The 16326-nt window shown below is 42.4% G+C and overlaps 1 protein-coding gene across 6 annotated transcripts in view; it reads right to left on the bottom strand.

Moving 5' to 3' along the window:
• The window catches only part of ZFYVE1 (zinc finger FYVE-type containing 1), a 49065-nt gene that overhangs the window by 14920 nt on the left and 17819 nt on the right, over positions 1-16326 (bottom strand). For all 6 annotated transcript variants that reach the window (XM_059691666.1, XM_059691663.1, XM_059691671.1 and 3 more), the window contains exons 3-4: positions 11545-12049; positions 7186-7400 (exon numbers count right to left, since the gene is read on the bottom strand). In XM_059691666.1, the coding sequence (XP_059547649.1) occupies positions 7186-7400; positions 11545-12049 (720 nt within the window). The remainder of the gene's footprint in view (positions 1-7185; positions 7401-11544; positions 12050-16326) is intronic.

Below are 16326 nucleotides of genomic sequence, written 5' to 3'. Positions count from 1 at the left end.
CATGCCCTTGACCGGAATCGAACCTGGGACCCTTCAGTCTGCAGGCCGACGCTCTATCCACTGAGCCAAACCGGTTTTGGCTATGATCCCATTTTTGAAGGGAAAAAATTTTGAGTAGGTGTGTGTGTGTGTGTGTGTGTGTGTGTGTGTGTACATGCACTTATATAGAATTGAAAATTTTGCTGAAACCGGTTTGGCTCAGTGGATAGAGCGTCGGCCTGCGGACTGAGGGATCCCGGGTTCGATTCCGGTCAAGGGCATGTACCTGAGTTGCGGGCACATCCCCAGTGGGAGATGTGCAGGAGGCGGCTGATCGATGGTTCTCTCCCATCGATGTTTCTAATTCTCTATCTCTCTCCCTTCCTCTCTGTAAAAAATCAATAAAATATATTTAAAAAACAAAACAAAACAAAAAAAATTTCTAGAAGAATATACAAGAAACTACTTACAATGGTTATCTGCAGAATAAGAGATTATAGGGAAGTTAAAAGAATTTAACTTTATGATCCCATTTATTTAGGGAGAAAAATATATACATATGCTTATCTATGTACATGTGTATCACTGGAAATTTCTAGAAACATATACAAGAAAATATTAACAATGGTTATCATAGAGTGAGGGGGAGAGGAAAAAAGGGACTCAGTTCATACCATAGACATGTCTGTGTTATTTGAATTGTTTTATCATGAACACACATTGCTTTCATAATTTATTTTATTTATTTTATTTTTTTTTAAATATATTTTATTGATTTTTTACAGAGAGGAAGGGAGAGAGACAGAGAGTTAGAAACATGGATGAGAGAAACATCGATCAGCTGCCTCCTGCACACCCCCTACTGGGGATATGCCCGCAACCCAGGTACATGCCCTTGACCGGAATCGAACCTGGGACCTTTCAGTCCGCAGGCCGACGCTCTATCCACTGAGCCAAACCGGTTTCGGCATCTTTCATAATTTAAAAAATTACTTTTTTCAATGAAAATAACCAAGTACACAAATATAACTTATGGGAATGTCCTTTCTAGAGGCAACTAGCAATATGTATCAGGAACCTTAAAAGATGGCCACATGCTCTGACCTTCCTAGAAGTGGAATAACTATTGAGAAGGAATAGAGCAGAGTTAAAAGCACAGACTTGGAGCCAGACTACCTGACTCAAATTCTTCTCCGCCACTTTCACTAGATAAGTCATCTCAAGCAAATTAATTCACCTCTCTATGTCTCCATTTCTTATCTTTTTTTTTAATCCTCACCAAGGATATTTTTTCCATTGATTTTTAGATAGAGTGAAAGGGAAAGGGAAAGAGAGATAGAAATATCAGTGATGAAAGAGACACATAGACTGGTTGCCTCCCACATGCCCCCAACTAGGGCTGGGAGCCTGCAACCCAGGCATGTGCCCTTGACTGGAATCAAACCCAGGACCTTTCAGTCCACAGGTTGATACTCTATCCACTGAGCCAAGCTGGCTAGGGCATGACCCAATTCTCTTTTTTATAAAATACCACAATTTATCCATTTTTTGCACAATTAGTTTGCATTTTGTTGCTATTACAAAGTGCTATTAACATCCTCATACAGTTTCCTTGTGTTCCTGTGGAAGTTTCTTTAAGGCAAATTCCTAGAAATATGGCTAGGACATATATTATGCATATTTTACCTACACTAGATATTTATAAATTACTTTTCAAAGTAGTTCTAAGAATTTTAACTCAACTAGCAGTTGATAAGAGTTTACTGCTTCATATAGACATTTTAATTGCCAGACTTCTCAGTGTTTGTCCTTGTATCATTGTGATTTTCATTTTTGTTTCTTTGATTACTAGAGCAGCGGTCGCCAACCTTTCGGACCTCACGGACCACAGTGTTCCACGGACAACCGGTTGGCAACTGCTGCTCCAAAGGTTTCCTTAAACCAGCATTCGCCAACCTTTCAAATCTCACGAACCACCAGTGGTCCATAGACCACCGGTTGGCAACTGCTGTACTAGAGAGCTGAAGTTTATTGGTGAATCACAGTTTTTATTGCCTTTTATGTGTTTTGTCTCTCCATTTTCCTAAAAGGTTTATATTTTTTCCTAATAATATTCCTGTATATTTTATCTAAAACTTTAAAAATCATACAAAAAATAATCATATAAATCTATCCCGGGCTTTCTCAGTGTTCACTCAGTGAGTTAGGGAGGAACTAGACAAGGTAAAGAATGCCAGAGAGAGAGAAGGAAAAAAATGAAACAGGAAGATAGACAAGTTATTTTGGCAATGATAATTTATCTGTTTATGCCAGTGATTTTCAACCTTTTTTATCTCATGGCACACATAAACTAATTACTAAAATTCTGCAGCACACCAAAAAATACATTTTCTGCCAGTCTGACAAAAAAAATGGTATAATTTTCATTCATTTACAGCAGATGGCTATTGTTGTGTTGGCTGTTGTAATTTTTTTTAATTGATTTCAGAGAGGAAGGGAGAGAGAAACATCAATGATGAGAGAGAATCATTGATTGGCTGCCTCCTGCACACGCCTTAACAGAGATCAAGCCCACAACCTGGGCAGTGCCCTGACCAGGATTTGAACCATGACCTCCTGGTTCATAGGTCAACGCTCAATCACTGAGCCACACCAGCTGAACGTCATTTGTTTTATTTGACAATCTAAGAGAAAAGAGGTCAGTGCCCTTGACTAAATAGTCAGATATTGCATGTTTTAGAAATTCTTGCAGCACACTGGTTTAAAATCACTGGTTTATGCCCATCCCCACTCTTTTTTTCCAAAAAGGACTCAATGCTATTTGTAAAAATAAATACAACATAAAACAAAATTTTAAAAAGGTCGAGAATAGACAGCCATTATATTATACACTGCTATGACCTATGAAGGCTTCAGTTAGAATGTATTTTTTTTAAATATATTTTATTGAATTTTTACAGAGAGGAGGGAGAAGGATAGAGAGTTAGAAACATCGATAAGAGAGAAACATCAATCAGCTGCCTCCTGCACACCACCCACCGAGGATGTACCTGCAACCAAGGTACATGCCCTTGACCGGAATCAAACCTGGGACCCTTTCAGTCCGCAGGCCAATGCTCTATCCACTGAGCCAAACCGGTTAGGGCTAGAATGTATTTTAACAGCAATAAAATTCTAGTGGGTCAATTTGCCAAATATAGTCCTCACAGGTAGCTTCCTATTAAAGTGATAGAGAATTGACAACTTCTAATATAAAGTGGGTTAAAACCAGACAACCCCAAAAAAAGACAAAAACATTTTTTTCAAAGATCTGAGTAAACTGCAAGAACCCCAGTAAATTGGCACTGGCCAGGTAGGTCAGTTGGTTGGAGCGTCATCCTAATACACCAAATTTTCAGGTTCAATCACATACAAAAATCAGGACACATACAGAAATCAACCAACAAATGCAGAAATAAGTGGAACAATAAATTGATTTCTCACTCTCTTTCTTCCTTTCTAAAATAAATAAATAAAAAATTTTTAGAAGAATCCTACAATTTCCTGGGGAGAGCCCAAAACATATGCTTATACAAAAAATGCCTTGTCATGGACAAGAGCAGTGGGTCCCACGTCTCACTCAGTACAGCATAGTGTGCTAGTGTTAAGGAGGGACTACCTACCTCAGAGAACAGAAAACGTAGGGTAGGGTTCAGGTGAAACTCTGAGGACACCACTATCAAAATTCATCAGAACTCAGCTGACGATGCTCATTTTAATCTCAGAAAGCTTCGAGATTCCTATCACCTCCTAAGAATACAGTGTAACTATTTTTTTTAAAAGTGTCCAACAAATGGCCTGGAGTAGGCCACCCAAGACTCTTAAGGGTAAAATCACTAATTACTGCTTAAGCACTCAGTGTCCCTGATGATGGTCTTATTTAAACATTAACCCAGCTATTGGCCTTGCAGTCAAAACTCATATTGATCGGATTCACAGCCCTTTGCATAACAAAGTATGGATTCAGCCTCTTTGGAGAATGTTTGCAATACTTGGGTGTGACCTTCCACTCTGACTACCTTTGAGCCCTTACATGGCCACTAGCCTATACATCTAAGTACACTTTAATCTCAAATTCTAATTAGAAGTATGTATATTATGAATTATTCAAATATAATCATTTTTCATAATTTCTTTCTTAATATTATTCACAACAGTTAATACTTATTGAACTAGTATGTTGCTTCTTAACATATGTTGTTCTCATTTAATTCCCCACCTCAACTTCACTAGGAACATTCTATTATTACCCCTACTAGAGGCCCGATGCATGAAATTCGTTCAAGGGGGCTCAGCCCTCGCAGCCCTAGCTTTCTCTGAAGGTCGTCTGGAAGGTCGTTCGGCTATCTGGTCTAATTAGCATATTATGCTTTTATTATTATAGATTGTTATGATGAGGAAAAATGTTTGAAGAAAGTGCTACAAGTGTTGTCTATCTTGGGGTCCACTCTATTTCCAGCACCTCAGATTCTACCTGGCACAAAATGCACTCATTTATTTGTTTAATGAACAAACAACTGAATTCATTTGCCAAGACTAAGCAGCTGGTAAGTGGCAGAACTGGGATCTGACACAAGTCTGACTCCAGAGCCCAAGCTTTTAACCACTGTTAGTCCATTTGGGCTGCTATACAAAACTAGAGGCCCGATGCAAGAAATTTGTGCAAGAGTAGGCCTGCCTTCTCCCGGTTGCCGGCACCAGCTTCCCTCTGGCACCCAGGACCTGGGCTTCCCTCACAGCTCCATCTTCGTCCGTAAGGACGTCCAGTTTAATTAGCATATTACGCTTTTATTATTATAGATACCACAGACTTAACAAATTTATTTCTAAGAGTTCTGGAAGCTGGAAGTCCAAGGTCTGGGCACCTGCATAGTCAGGTTCTGCTGAGAACCTGCTTTCTGGTTCATAAATGGTGTCTTCTCACTGTGTCCTCTCTTGGGGGGAGGGACCAGGGAGCTCTCTGGGGCTTCTTTTATAAGGGCATCACCCTCCTTCATGAGGGCTCCATCCTCGTGGCCCAATCACCTCCCAAAGTCCCTCCAAACACTAACACACTGGGTATTAGGATTTCAACATAGGAACTTTGGGAAGACACAAACATCCAGCCTGTAGAAAACTCTGCCAAAACCACAAACCTTTTTTGGAGGGTAACTTTTCATTTTGATATAGAATTTCAAGCTTATAGAAAAATTGCAATAATAATACAAGGAACTCCTATACACAGTTTACCCAGATTCACTAAATGCTGACATTGTGGCCTACTGCAGACCTTCTAAACTCAATGGGTTAAGCAAATCAGCCTAGGCCCCAAGTTGTTCCCTGTGCAAACCAGGGCCTGCCTAGCTTTGTGCCAAACTCAGTTCTCCCCCGTCCTCCCTTCCCTCCCAGTCCCAGTCTCTGATCCCTCACCCTCAGGGCATCCTCATATCCCAGCTCCAATCTTCTTGTTAACATTCCCCTGTTCTCTCTCCAGGCCCTGCAGCCCCAGCACTGCCCCCAAGGCGCAGCTCCTTTCCAGCACTTCTGTCCTAAGCCTCAGCCATAGTAACACAGAGGTGTACACAAAGCAAACCACAAAAAATAAGCAGTTTTTCACCCAGATGGATTTCATGAATTCATTATAAATAATGGTAAAATAAAGAAGTACAGCCCTAGCTGGTTTGGCTCAGTGGATAGGACATCAGCCTGCGGACTGAAGGGTTCCAGGTTCGATTCTGGTCGGGGGCACATGCCCGGGTTGTGGGCCCGATCCCCAGTGGGGCACATGCAGGAGACAGCCAATCGATGATTCCCTCTCATCACTGATGTTTCTCTCTCTCTCTTTCTCTCTCCTTTCTCTCTGAAGTCAATAAAAATATATTTAAAAAAAAAAATAAAAGAAGTGCATAGTGAAGATAAAATACTGTGCTGAAATAAAACCCTTGAAATACTAAAAATAAGCAATAGAAAAGACACCAAATAAGCAAAAATACTGAAAATTAGATTCTATATGCAATTATATGAGATGATAGAAAAATGATAGATGTTCAATGTTTATATATACCAGAGTAGGCAAAAGGAGGTTTACAGTTGTTGGTACAGAAAAACACATGCAAGTTATGATTATAATAATACAAGAATAAACTTATACAGTATGCAGGCCAGATGTTCCCCACCCCTGGATTAAATGAACAAATTCTGTAAACTTTGGTACCTCATAAACAGCAATTATTGTTATCCATATATGTTTTTGTTTTTTTCTTGGCCAAATTTCTACCTGTGATACTAGTTTTCCATTTATAGTGATTACAAAATGTTGCTTACTTAAATAAATTAATTTAGGTTAAAAACAGAAACAGGTGAGTCTATATAAAGAAAAACAAAAGGGCTGTTGAGCCTCAACATGAGTCGGCTCACCAGAGCTAGGCCACACCACCCATAAATTAATGCTTTTTCCTATTCCCTAAAAGCCTAGTTTTTCTCTGATATAAGGACCTATCACTTTTTAAAAAAATATATATTGTTATTGATTTCAGAGAGGAAGGGAGTGGGACAGAGAGTTAGAAACATCAATGATGAGAGAGAGCCGAAACCGGTTTGGCTCAGTGGATAGAGCAGACTGAAAGGTCCCAGGTTCGATTCCGGTCAAGGGCATGTACCTGGGTTGCGGGCATATCCCCAGTAGGAGATGTGCAGGAGGCAGCTGATCGATGTTTCTCTCTCATCGATGTTTCTAACTCTCTATTTCTCTCCCTTCCTCTCTGTAAAAAATCAATAAAATATATTTTTTTAAAAAAATGATGAGAGAGAATCATTGATTAGCTGCCCTCTGCATGCCCCTTACTGGGGAATCGAGTCCACAACCCAGGCACTTGTCCTTGACCAGAATCAAACCCGGGACCCTTTCTTTAGTCTGCAGGCCGATGCTCTATCCATTGAGCCAGACCAGCTAGGGCAGGACCAATCACTTTTTAACTATCACCTAAGATTCCTCTGCACTCGAGCTCCTAGCAAGATGATGTCATTTGAGAGGTGTAAACTCCACTCATGCGCTTCCTTTTCCTATAACCTCTCTTTCACCCCAGGTTTCCAATCACCACTATCAACAAAAGCTGGAGAACTGAGTGTTCTCACCACCCACTGGCACTCCAGTGAGAAGCACTCGAGGCAAGGCGGGAGCCAACTGACCTTCAGGGCTTTGAAGATGACTCCTGGGTGTCGGGGAGAACGGGTGGTGTTGTTCTCTAGCTGCTGCTCCAAAGCCCTCCGAAGCCCAGAGAAGTCCGTGGGAGGGTTGTACGTCCTGGTTCCCTTGTAGTGAATGGAACTGAAGGCTTCAGGGAAGCGGCCCAGCTTCCGGAAACGGTCCTGGATGAGCTTCTCCGGCACCTCTGACGGGTGATCTGGACAAGCAAAAACAGGTACATGAACAGTGACCTTTCATTTATTTGTTTGTTTACACTCCTCACCTGATGATATGTTTTTATTGATTTTATTTTTTATTGATTTCAGAGAGGAAGGGAGAGGGAGAGAGATGGAAACATCAGTGAGAGAGAGAATCATTAATTGGCTGCTTCCTGCACACCCCACACTGGGGACCAAGCCTGCAACCCGGGCATGTGCCCTGACTGGGAATCGAACCATGATCTCTTGGTTCATAGGTCCACACTCAACCACTGAGCCATGCCATCTGAGCTGTTTTTACTGACTTGAGAGAGAGAGGAAGGGGGAGAGAGAATGAGAAACACTGATCAGTTGCCTTCCATATGCCCCAATCCGGTATCGAACCCAAAACCTTTTAGTATACGGGACAGTGCTCTAACCAACTGAGCCACCCAGCCAGGGCAATAGTGACTTTTCTTTAAAAAAAAACTAAAAAGTCACCTGTCTTTCATTCCAAAAGTCTGACTCCATATATATACAAAATACTTAAGCAGGCAGAACCAATCCAGGCTGTTAGAATTCAGCTTACCCTTGTCTAGAAGGACTGAGCAGGACTTCTATGAACAGGGTGCTGGTGTGTCATGATCTCGAACTGATTTCACAGGTATGTTCAGGTAGTGAAATTTCATCAAGTTATACACTTTTGATATGATGTGAACTTTTCTCTCTGTACATTATTCTTCAAGAAACTCTTTTTTTAAAAATCTGCTCATTATGCCCTGGCCGGTGTTGCTCAGTTGGTTAGAGCATCATCCTGGGCCGTAAAGATCCAAAGTACCACAAAAATGCTGATTCCAGAGGCATTCGAAATTTAGCATTTCCAACCTCCTCTCCTTACCTGACCATCAATTGCTATGAGTTTCTTCTTCCATTCTGGAACACTTACATTTCTTATCTTCCGACCAAACCAAAGTCCTCCATATTCTAACTTCTTAATATGGCCCCAGTGCACTTCCCTCCTACTACCACTGCCCTGGCTCACCCCCCATCACTTCCCACCTAGAACTGTGAAAACCTCCTGGCTGGTCTCCCTGCCTCTTCGAGGCATGCCTCTCCAGTTCATCCTGCAACAGGCTGCTGGAGGATCTTTTGAAAACACAGGACCATCCAGGAAGCGCAGAGAACCCCAAACAAAAGGAATCCAAAGAGGACCACACCAAGACACATCATAATTAAAATGCCAAGAGCAAAAGACAAAGAGAGAATCTTAAAAGCAGCAAGAGAAAGAAACCGAGTTACCTACAAGGGAATACCCATACGACTGTCAGCTGATTTCTCAACAGAAACTTTGCAGGCCAGAAGGGAATGGCAAGAAATATTCAAAGTGATGAATGCCAAGAACCTACAACCAAGATTACTTTATCCAGCAAAGCTATCATTCAGAACAGAAGGTCAGATAAAGAGCTTCACAGATAAGAAAAAGCTAAAGGAGTTCATCACCACCAAACCAGTATTATATGAAATGCTGAAAGGTATTCTTTAAGAAGAGGAAGAAGAAGAAAAAGGTAAAGATACAAATTATGAACAACAAACATGCATCTATCAACAAGTGAATCTAAGAATCAAGTGAATAAATAATCTGGTGATCATAATAGAATCAGGGACATAGAAAGGGAATGGACTGACTATTCTTGGGGGGGAAAGGGGTGTGGGAGATGCAGAAAGAGACTGGACAAAAATCGTGCACCTATGGAAGAGGACAGTGGGTGGGGAGTGAGGGCGGAGGGTGGGGTGGGAACTGGGAGGAGGGGAATTATAGGGGGAAAAAGAGGAACAAATGTAATAATCTGAACAATAAAGATTTAATTAAAAAAAAAAAAGAACCTAAAAAAGAAGAAAAAAAGAAAACATAGGACCATGTAACTCCCTGCTTAAAATCCTGTCACAGCCATCCATGATGATTCCCAAGAATATCTCCTCCATTCTTTCCCATATAATCTATGCTTCAGACACACTGAGCCTCTTCGTTTATTCACTGAGTGAACATCGGTGGAGAGCCTACCATGTATCAAGCACTAGGCCAGTTTAGATATAGTGAGTAAGACAGGCAAGGCTCCTGCCTTCGTGGAGTTTCCATTCGAATGGGAAAAGGTCCAAAATGAGTAAGCAAACATGCAGCATGATTTCAGAGAGCGAAAGGGGCCCTGATGCAAATGAACAGGGAGATGCAATGAGAGTACAGCCACCAGGATGCAGGAACAACTTCACGGGACAGTCAGGGAAGGCTCCGAGGAGATGAGAGCTGACTCTGAAAAACCTATGACTAGCTGGGGGAAGAGCAGCATATGCAAAGGTGTCAGCAGAGAAAAGGCTGACAGGACTAGTGGAGGGAGTATACACATATGTCGTGTGTGTGTGCACGTACACAAACGCATGAAGAGGGGAGGGCACTTAGTGGGTGAGGGGAGAGAATGGGGGAGGATAACTAGAGGAGTTCAGAGACGCAGCTAGGAGTAGAGTGAGGACACCGTAATTAGGAGTTTGGATTTTATTTTGATGTAGTACAAAGCCACTGACAGGCTGTAAGCAGGGGTATGACATGATCTAATTTATAAACTAAGCTTTTAAAACGATCACTCTGGAGGCTGTGTGGCAATGCACTGAAGGGGGCTACAATGGAAGTCAGGAAGCTGTAACAGAACCACCACAGTTCCCTGGACCCAACTTCCTCCTTCAAACCACTAGGGATTTGCCCTTCCTAGAGCGTCCCTGTTCCCCTCTGCTACGTAGCCAAGTCTCTAGAGTTCAAATGTCACCTCCTCTTTCCTAGATCCCATTAGAAGGTGTAGCGTGTCCCTCTTCCACACTCCCACAGCGCCAGTACCTACATCACCTACGGAACAGAACACCTGTGGTTCCTCCAACTAGACTGTGATTTATTTGAGGGTGGGAATTGTGTTCCTTTTCAGCTTGGTGCCCAGTGCTCAGCACATTGTGCACTTAGTTAACTGAATGAACAGGTAAATGGTGGGACTGCTTTCAGGGACAATACTAATGTTCCCACCTGCATCCAATTACTGTTGTTGCACCTGCTCCCTCAACCTCCTTCTCAGGTCATGATCTTGCTTCCTATTTATCTAAGAAAACAGAAACCATAACACACACACACACACACACACCTCTTACTTGCAACTGTGTCCATATACTCTATCTTCTCTCCCATTGTTACAGATGAACTGTCCATGCTCCTAAGGCCAACTCTTCCACTGTGCATTAGTCCAATGTCCCTGCTATCTCTTAATCTACTTTCCAGTGAATTACTCTCGTCAGTACAAATATCTGTAATACCTTTCATCTTAAATTTTCAAAAGGGAAAATTCCTTGAATTCCCACATTAGCCTGCAGCTATCATTTATTTGTCTGCTAGCCTTTATAGAACTCTTTGAAAGAGTTGCATATACTCACTGCCTTCATTCTTCTCCTCTTATTCACTCTCAATCCCACTCTGACTAGGCTTTCATACTCACCATCCCTGGGAAACAGGTCTTATACAGATCACCAAGGACCTCTATTTTGCCAAAGCCATTCAACAATTCTTGATCCTCATCCTGACCACAAGCAGATTTTATATGTGTGTGTGTGTGTGTGTGTGTGTGTGTGTATTATAAAAGGCCTGTGGCCCTAATGCTGTAATGACCAAAGACCAGCGCGGGTGGGAGGGACAGTGAGCACGGGGAGGCCACGCAGGTGGGCGGGGCTGCGCAATTTCACGCACTGGGCTTCTAGTATATACATATATATGTGTGTACTGATTTCAGAGAGAAAGGGAGAGGGAGAGAGAGATAGAAATATCAATGATGAGAGAGAATCATTGATCAGCTGCCTCCTGCAAACCCCCTACTGGGGATCGAGCCCACAACCCAGGCATGTGCCCTTGGCCAGAATCGAACCCAGGACCGTTCAGTCCACATGCCTATGTTCTATCCTCTAAGCAAAACTGGCTACGGCCACAGAAGATTTTGACATGGTTGATTCATTCCGTCCTTCTGGAAACACTTCCTTATGTCTTGCCCAATCGCCACCATCAAGTTGCTATTACAGCCCAACGGCTGCCTCCTGGTACCAAGAAAGGCCAATGCGTGACACAGCAGCCCATCTACTCACCAGAGCCCAGTAGCTGAGTGTGCACAGTCTCATGGAAAATGATAACAGCAGGGCCCAGGGTGGACAAGGGCACATCCAGGCCACAGCGGGCAGTAGTAGCCTTAAGCTCCTTGGTGAAGTGCTTCAGATAAGCTTCTGAGGCGTCCCCAAGGAACTTGAAGAGGTCATTATGCAGCCGGTCTGCATGAGTTCGATAGATGACGAGGTCTGAGATGGCCAGGACCTTAAGCAGCAGCCGTGTTCTCTGGCTGATATTCACCGTAGCCCCCAGGAGCCCTTCCGTGTCTATCACTGCCACTTTGTGGACTGGGTCATATGCTGCCCACACTCCCACGGTGCAGGACTCCTGGGCAGGGGAGGTTTTGAAGACTTCACGGCCATAAAAGAAAGTGTGATTGAGGGTATGAGACTTCCCATCACCAGTATTTCCAAAAATGGAAACAACCTTCAGATGCTGATCTGGTTTGCAGTCCAATTTCCTAATAAAGTCCTCTTCATTAGACACCTTAAAAAAAAAAAAAAAGACAATGAAATCAGGAAATGGCAAAGTAGCTAGAAGCATGTGCAAGAAGAACAAGTGCTTCCCAAAGTCAAGGTCCATGACTGCTTGTTAAAGTGGCAGGGAAAGGAAGCCCCAGTGTGACAGCCCCACCCAGCCCCTACCCTCAGCAAAGAGCAAAGAGAACTTCTAAAGCCTCAGTCAGTATCGGAACTCAGTACTCATAAAGAACTGAGAGTACAAAATTCTCAGAGACGACATAGGAACAAATTTTTATGACCTTGGTTTAGGCCATGGTTTCTTAGCTAATACAGCAAAAGCAATACAATGAAAGAAAAAATAGATAAAATGGACTATCACAAATGAAAGCTATCATTCTGCAAAGGATATCACTAAGGCAGTGAAAAGACACCCAAAGAATGGGAGGAAATATCTGTAAATCATTTGATAAGGGACTAGTGTTCAGGATATGTAAAGCACTCAACACGAGTCTGACTAGTGTGGCTCAGTGGCTGAGCATCAACCTATGAACCAGGAGGTCACAGTTCAATTCCCGGTCAGGGTACATGCCCGGGTTGTTGGCTCGACCCCCAGTAGGGGGCATGCAGGAGGCAGCCAATCAATGATTCTCTCTCATCATTGATATTTCTATCTCTCTCTCTCTCTCCCCCTTCCTCTCTAAAATCAATAAAATATATATATATATTTTTTAAAGTAATGCCAGGCCCCACCCAGTGTGACTCAGTTGGACCATCATTTCGTGTACCGGAAAGTTGCCAGTTATATTCCCAGTCAGGGAACATACCTGAGTTGAGGGTTCCATTCCCAGTGGGGCGTGTACAGGAGGCAACCAATCGATGTTTCTCTCACACCTCAATGTTTCTCTCTCTCTCTCTCTCTCTCTCTCTCTCTCTCTCTCTCTCTCTCTCTCTCCCCCCTTGCCCTCTCTCTAAAATAATAATTACATTTATACATATATAAATATATGTATTACATACACACACACACATATATATATACATATATATGTATATATATTTTTTAAAAAGTAAGGCCAGGCCCTAGCTGGTTTGGTTCAGTAGCGTCGGCCTGCGGACTGAAGGGTCTCAGGTTCGATTCTGGTAAGGGCACATGCCCGGGTTGCGGGCTCAATCCCCAGTGTGGGGTGTGTAGGAGGCAGCCAATCAATGATTCTCTCTCATCATTGAAGTTTCTCTTTCTCTCTCTCTCTCTCTGAAATCAATAAAAATACACATTTACTTTTTTTTTTTAAAGTAAGGCCAGGAAGGAAGAGACCTGGTGCGAATGAAATACCAGGAGATCCAAAAAGATTCTCAGGGCCACTACTCTCAGAACACAGATTACCAAGAACAAAACTCCTAATCCAAACAAGTAATGTTTTACTCCAGCTAAAAGAGTGATGAACCTTTACAGCAAGTCTCCTCCAGCCATAGGAGAAAAAACACCTTCCTGATACTCAAGAGTATGCTGGTTTGAAAAAGAGCAGCTAGAGAAATGTAAATAGACCACTGGATGTAATCATATCAGCCCTCATTTCCCATAACCTCAAGATGGTAAACCACTCGTTATTCTATTAATAACATCACTACTGTTACCTAGTTAGGAGCCTTAATGTTAATGATCATACCAATAATTTTCTAAATGCCCACTATATCCAAGGGGCAGGACCCTGTCTATTTTCTCTTTACATCTCTAGCATTTATTTATTTATTTATTTATTTATTTATTTAAAATATATTTTATTGATTTTTTACAGAGAGGAAGGGAGAGAGATAGAGAGTTAGAAACATCGATGGGAGAGAAACATCGATCAGCCGCCTCCTGCACATCTCCCACTGGGGATGTGCCCGCAACCCAGGCACATGCCCTTGACCGGAATCGAACCTGGGACCCCTCAGTCCGTAGGCGACGCTCTATCCACTGAGCCAAACCGGTTTCGGCACATCTCTAGCATTTAGAACACCACCTGACACAGAGGAGGAGTTCAATGTCCAGCTATTGAATAAATGAATGCTAGGCACCCTGTTTGCCATTTTAATCACTTTTCTCCACTCTGTATCTTCCTTAGGGCTTAACACACAGCCTCATTCAATCAACCTGGGCTCATGATTTACCAGACAACTGAGAGGAACAAGAAGTTACATGGAACAGCCCATTTTATTTATTTTAAATCTTTATTGTTAAAAGTATTACATATATCCCCTTTTCCCCCCGAGTTAACTCCCTCCAGCCCACCTCCACCCCAGGCTTTCACCACCTAATTGTCCATGTCCATGGGTTATGCATATATACATGCATGGGTTATGCATATATATATATATATATATATATATATATATATATATATATGCAATTCGGTTGATTACCTCCCACCCACCCACCTCCCCCGCCTTCCCTCTGAGATTCTGCACTCGAACAGCCCATTTTAGACTGGTGTCACTCAGCCAGCCTGGTTCCAAGCTGCTAAGTTGGCCAGCAGGAGAAACAAACCAAAAGCCCCATAAAGCTCAGCTGGTGTGGCTCAGAGGTTGAGCACTGACCTATGAGCCAGAAGGTCATAGTTCGATTACTGATCAGGGCACATGCACGGGTTGAGGTTCAATCCCCAGTGGGGGGTGTGCAGGAGGCAACCGATCAATGATTCTCTCTCATCATTGATGTTTCTATCTCTCTCTCCCTCCCTTCCTCTCTGAAATCAACAAAATAATATATTTTTTAAAAAGCTCCATAAACAACTACTAGCAAGGAGTCAGGTAAGGTCAGTGATCCCCCACAAGAGCCATTCACCTTCTCAAACAGTCCCCTCAGTATCCATAAGGGTTGAAGAGTACATCTAAAGATTTTCTCCCCTAGAAATCTACTGTTATGAATCTGTCAGCCCACCACAGTTACCCATATATGTAAGAGCAGGCACCTATAAAGGGACACATGGCAGCCTTCAGATACAGAAATGTCTCATTACTCATATTAAGTGCTGACTAAATGATGTACATAACATACATAACTTCATTTGGGATGAAAATAAAACACTCCCTATAAGCATCTGGGATATTATTTTGGCACTTGGTATCCTGGGTAATGTATTAATCACATCTGTTCATGTGTTGGGCATATACAACTGAGTCTAGAGCAAAGAATTCTGGGAGAAGAAGCTCAAAGCTCTAGGCTGGGTTTGGTTTTGTTTTTTTTCCTTTTAATTGATTTTAGGGAGGGAGAGAGGGAAAGACAGACATCAATATGAGACACATGGACTGTTTGCCTCCCGTATGCACCCCAACTGGGGATCAAATATGCAACCTGGGTATGTGCCCCGAGTGGGAATAGAACCCAAGACCTTCTAGTACACAGGGACAATGCTTCAACCAACTGAGCCACATCGGCCAGGGCCATAGGCTGGTTTTTCTACTGACAGCCCTGGCTAGTCATTTAACATGCACTGACTGCATTTTTTTTTTCATGTATAAAATGGGGATATAACCACTTTTGCCTCCTTTGACAGGGTAGTGGATGCTAATCAAATAAATAGATAAATGAAACATGCCTTGCAAACAGAAAACATGGTTCATTTTTCCTTCCTGTATCTTTCACATAATTTTGCTCCCAGTTTTACTACTCAATTCATCTTTAAATGAGCCAGAAGGAGAGAACAGCTTAGGCCTAGGTGGTAGTAAGGCTAGTTTTCAGTCCGGGGAGGAAAAAGGAAAAAGAAGACTCCCTTTGATGAGGGAAGGAAAGGGCCAGAAGGGAACAAGGCTCCTGCTCCACTGGTTCTTCCTGTTTGTAATCAATGATCCCACTTTGCATAGCACCATGCCTGGCACAAAGGAAGCACTCAATAAATATTAGCCGTTAATATTTAAAGACCAGCACTGGGAAAACATCCAGGTGCACTGCAGTAGCAGCTGAGCTGGGACCTGCTTGGTGCTCAGAAGTTGCTCATTTCAGGTACGAAAGCAGTAATGGTGAAATCTAAACTGATTCTACCTAAAAAAACGCTTGTTGCTTGCTTCTGATACCTTCTTTCCCTCAAATCAAAACAACATATTATCACTCATACTGGCTTTATAGTTGACTCTTAGTAAAGTTGGCATCTAATAGTATACACATCTTTAAGAAAACAGTGTACCTCTTCACTTCACTCACAAAGCTTTTCACTTTATGTAAAGATTAAAGTTTCTAAAAGGAAAAATAACAGTACTCAGTGAACTTCACTGTTCCAAGTTAGAATTCAGAGCAGTTTATGGTAGTGAAAAGTATCCAGC

The sequence above is a fragment of the Myotis daubentonii genome, chromosome 1 (assembly GCF_963259705.1).
Source record: "Myotis daubentonii chromosome 1, mMyoDau2.1, whole genome shotgun sequence".
Classification (NCBI taxonomy): domain Eukaryota; kingdom Metazoa; phylum Chordata; class Mammalia; order Chiroptera; family Vespertilionidae; genus Myotis; species Myotis daubentonii.
Note: the sequence above shows the minus strand (reverse complement) of the source record. Positions and strands in the feature narration are given on the sequence as shown.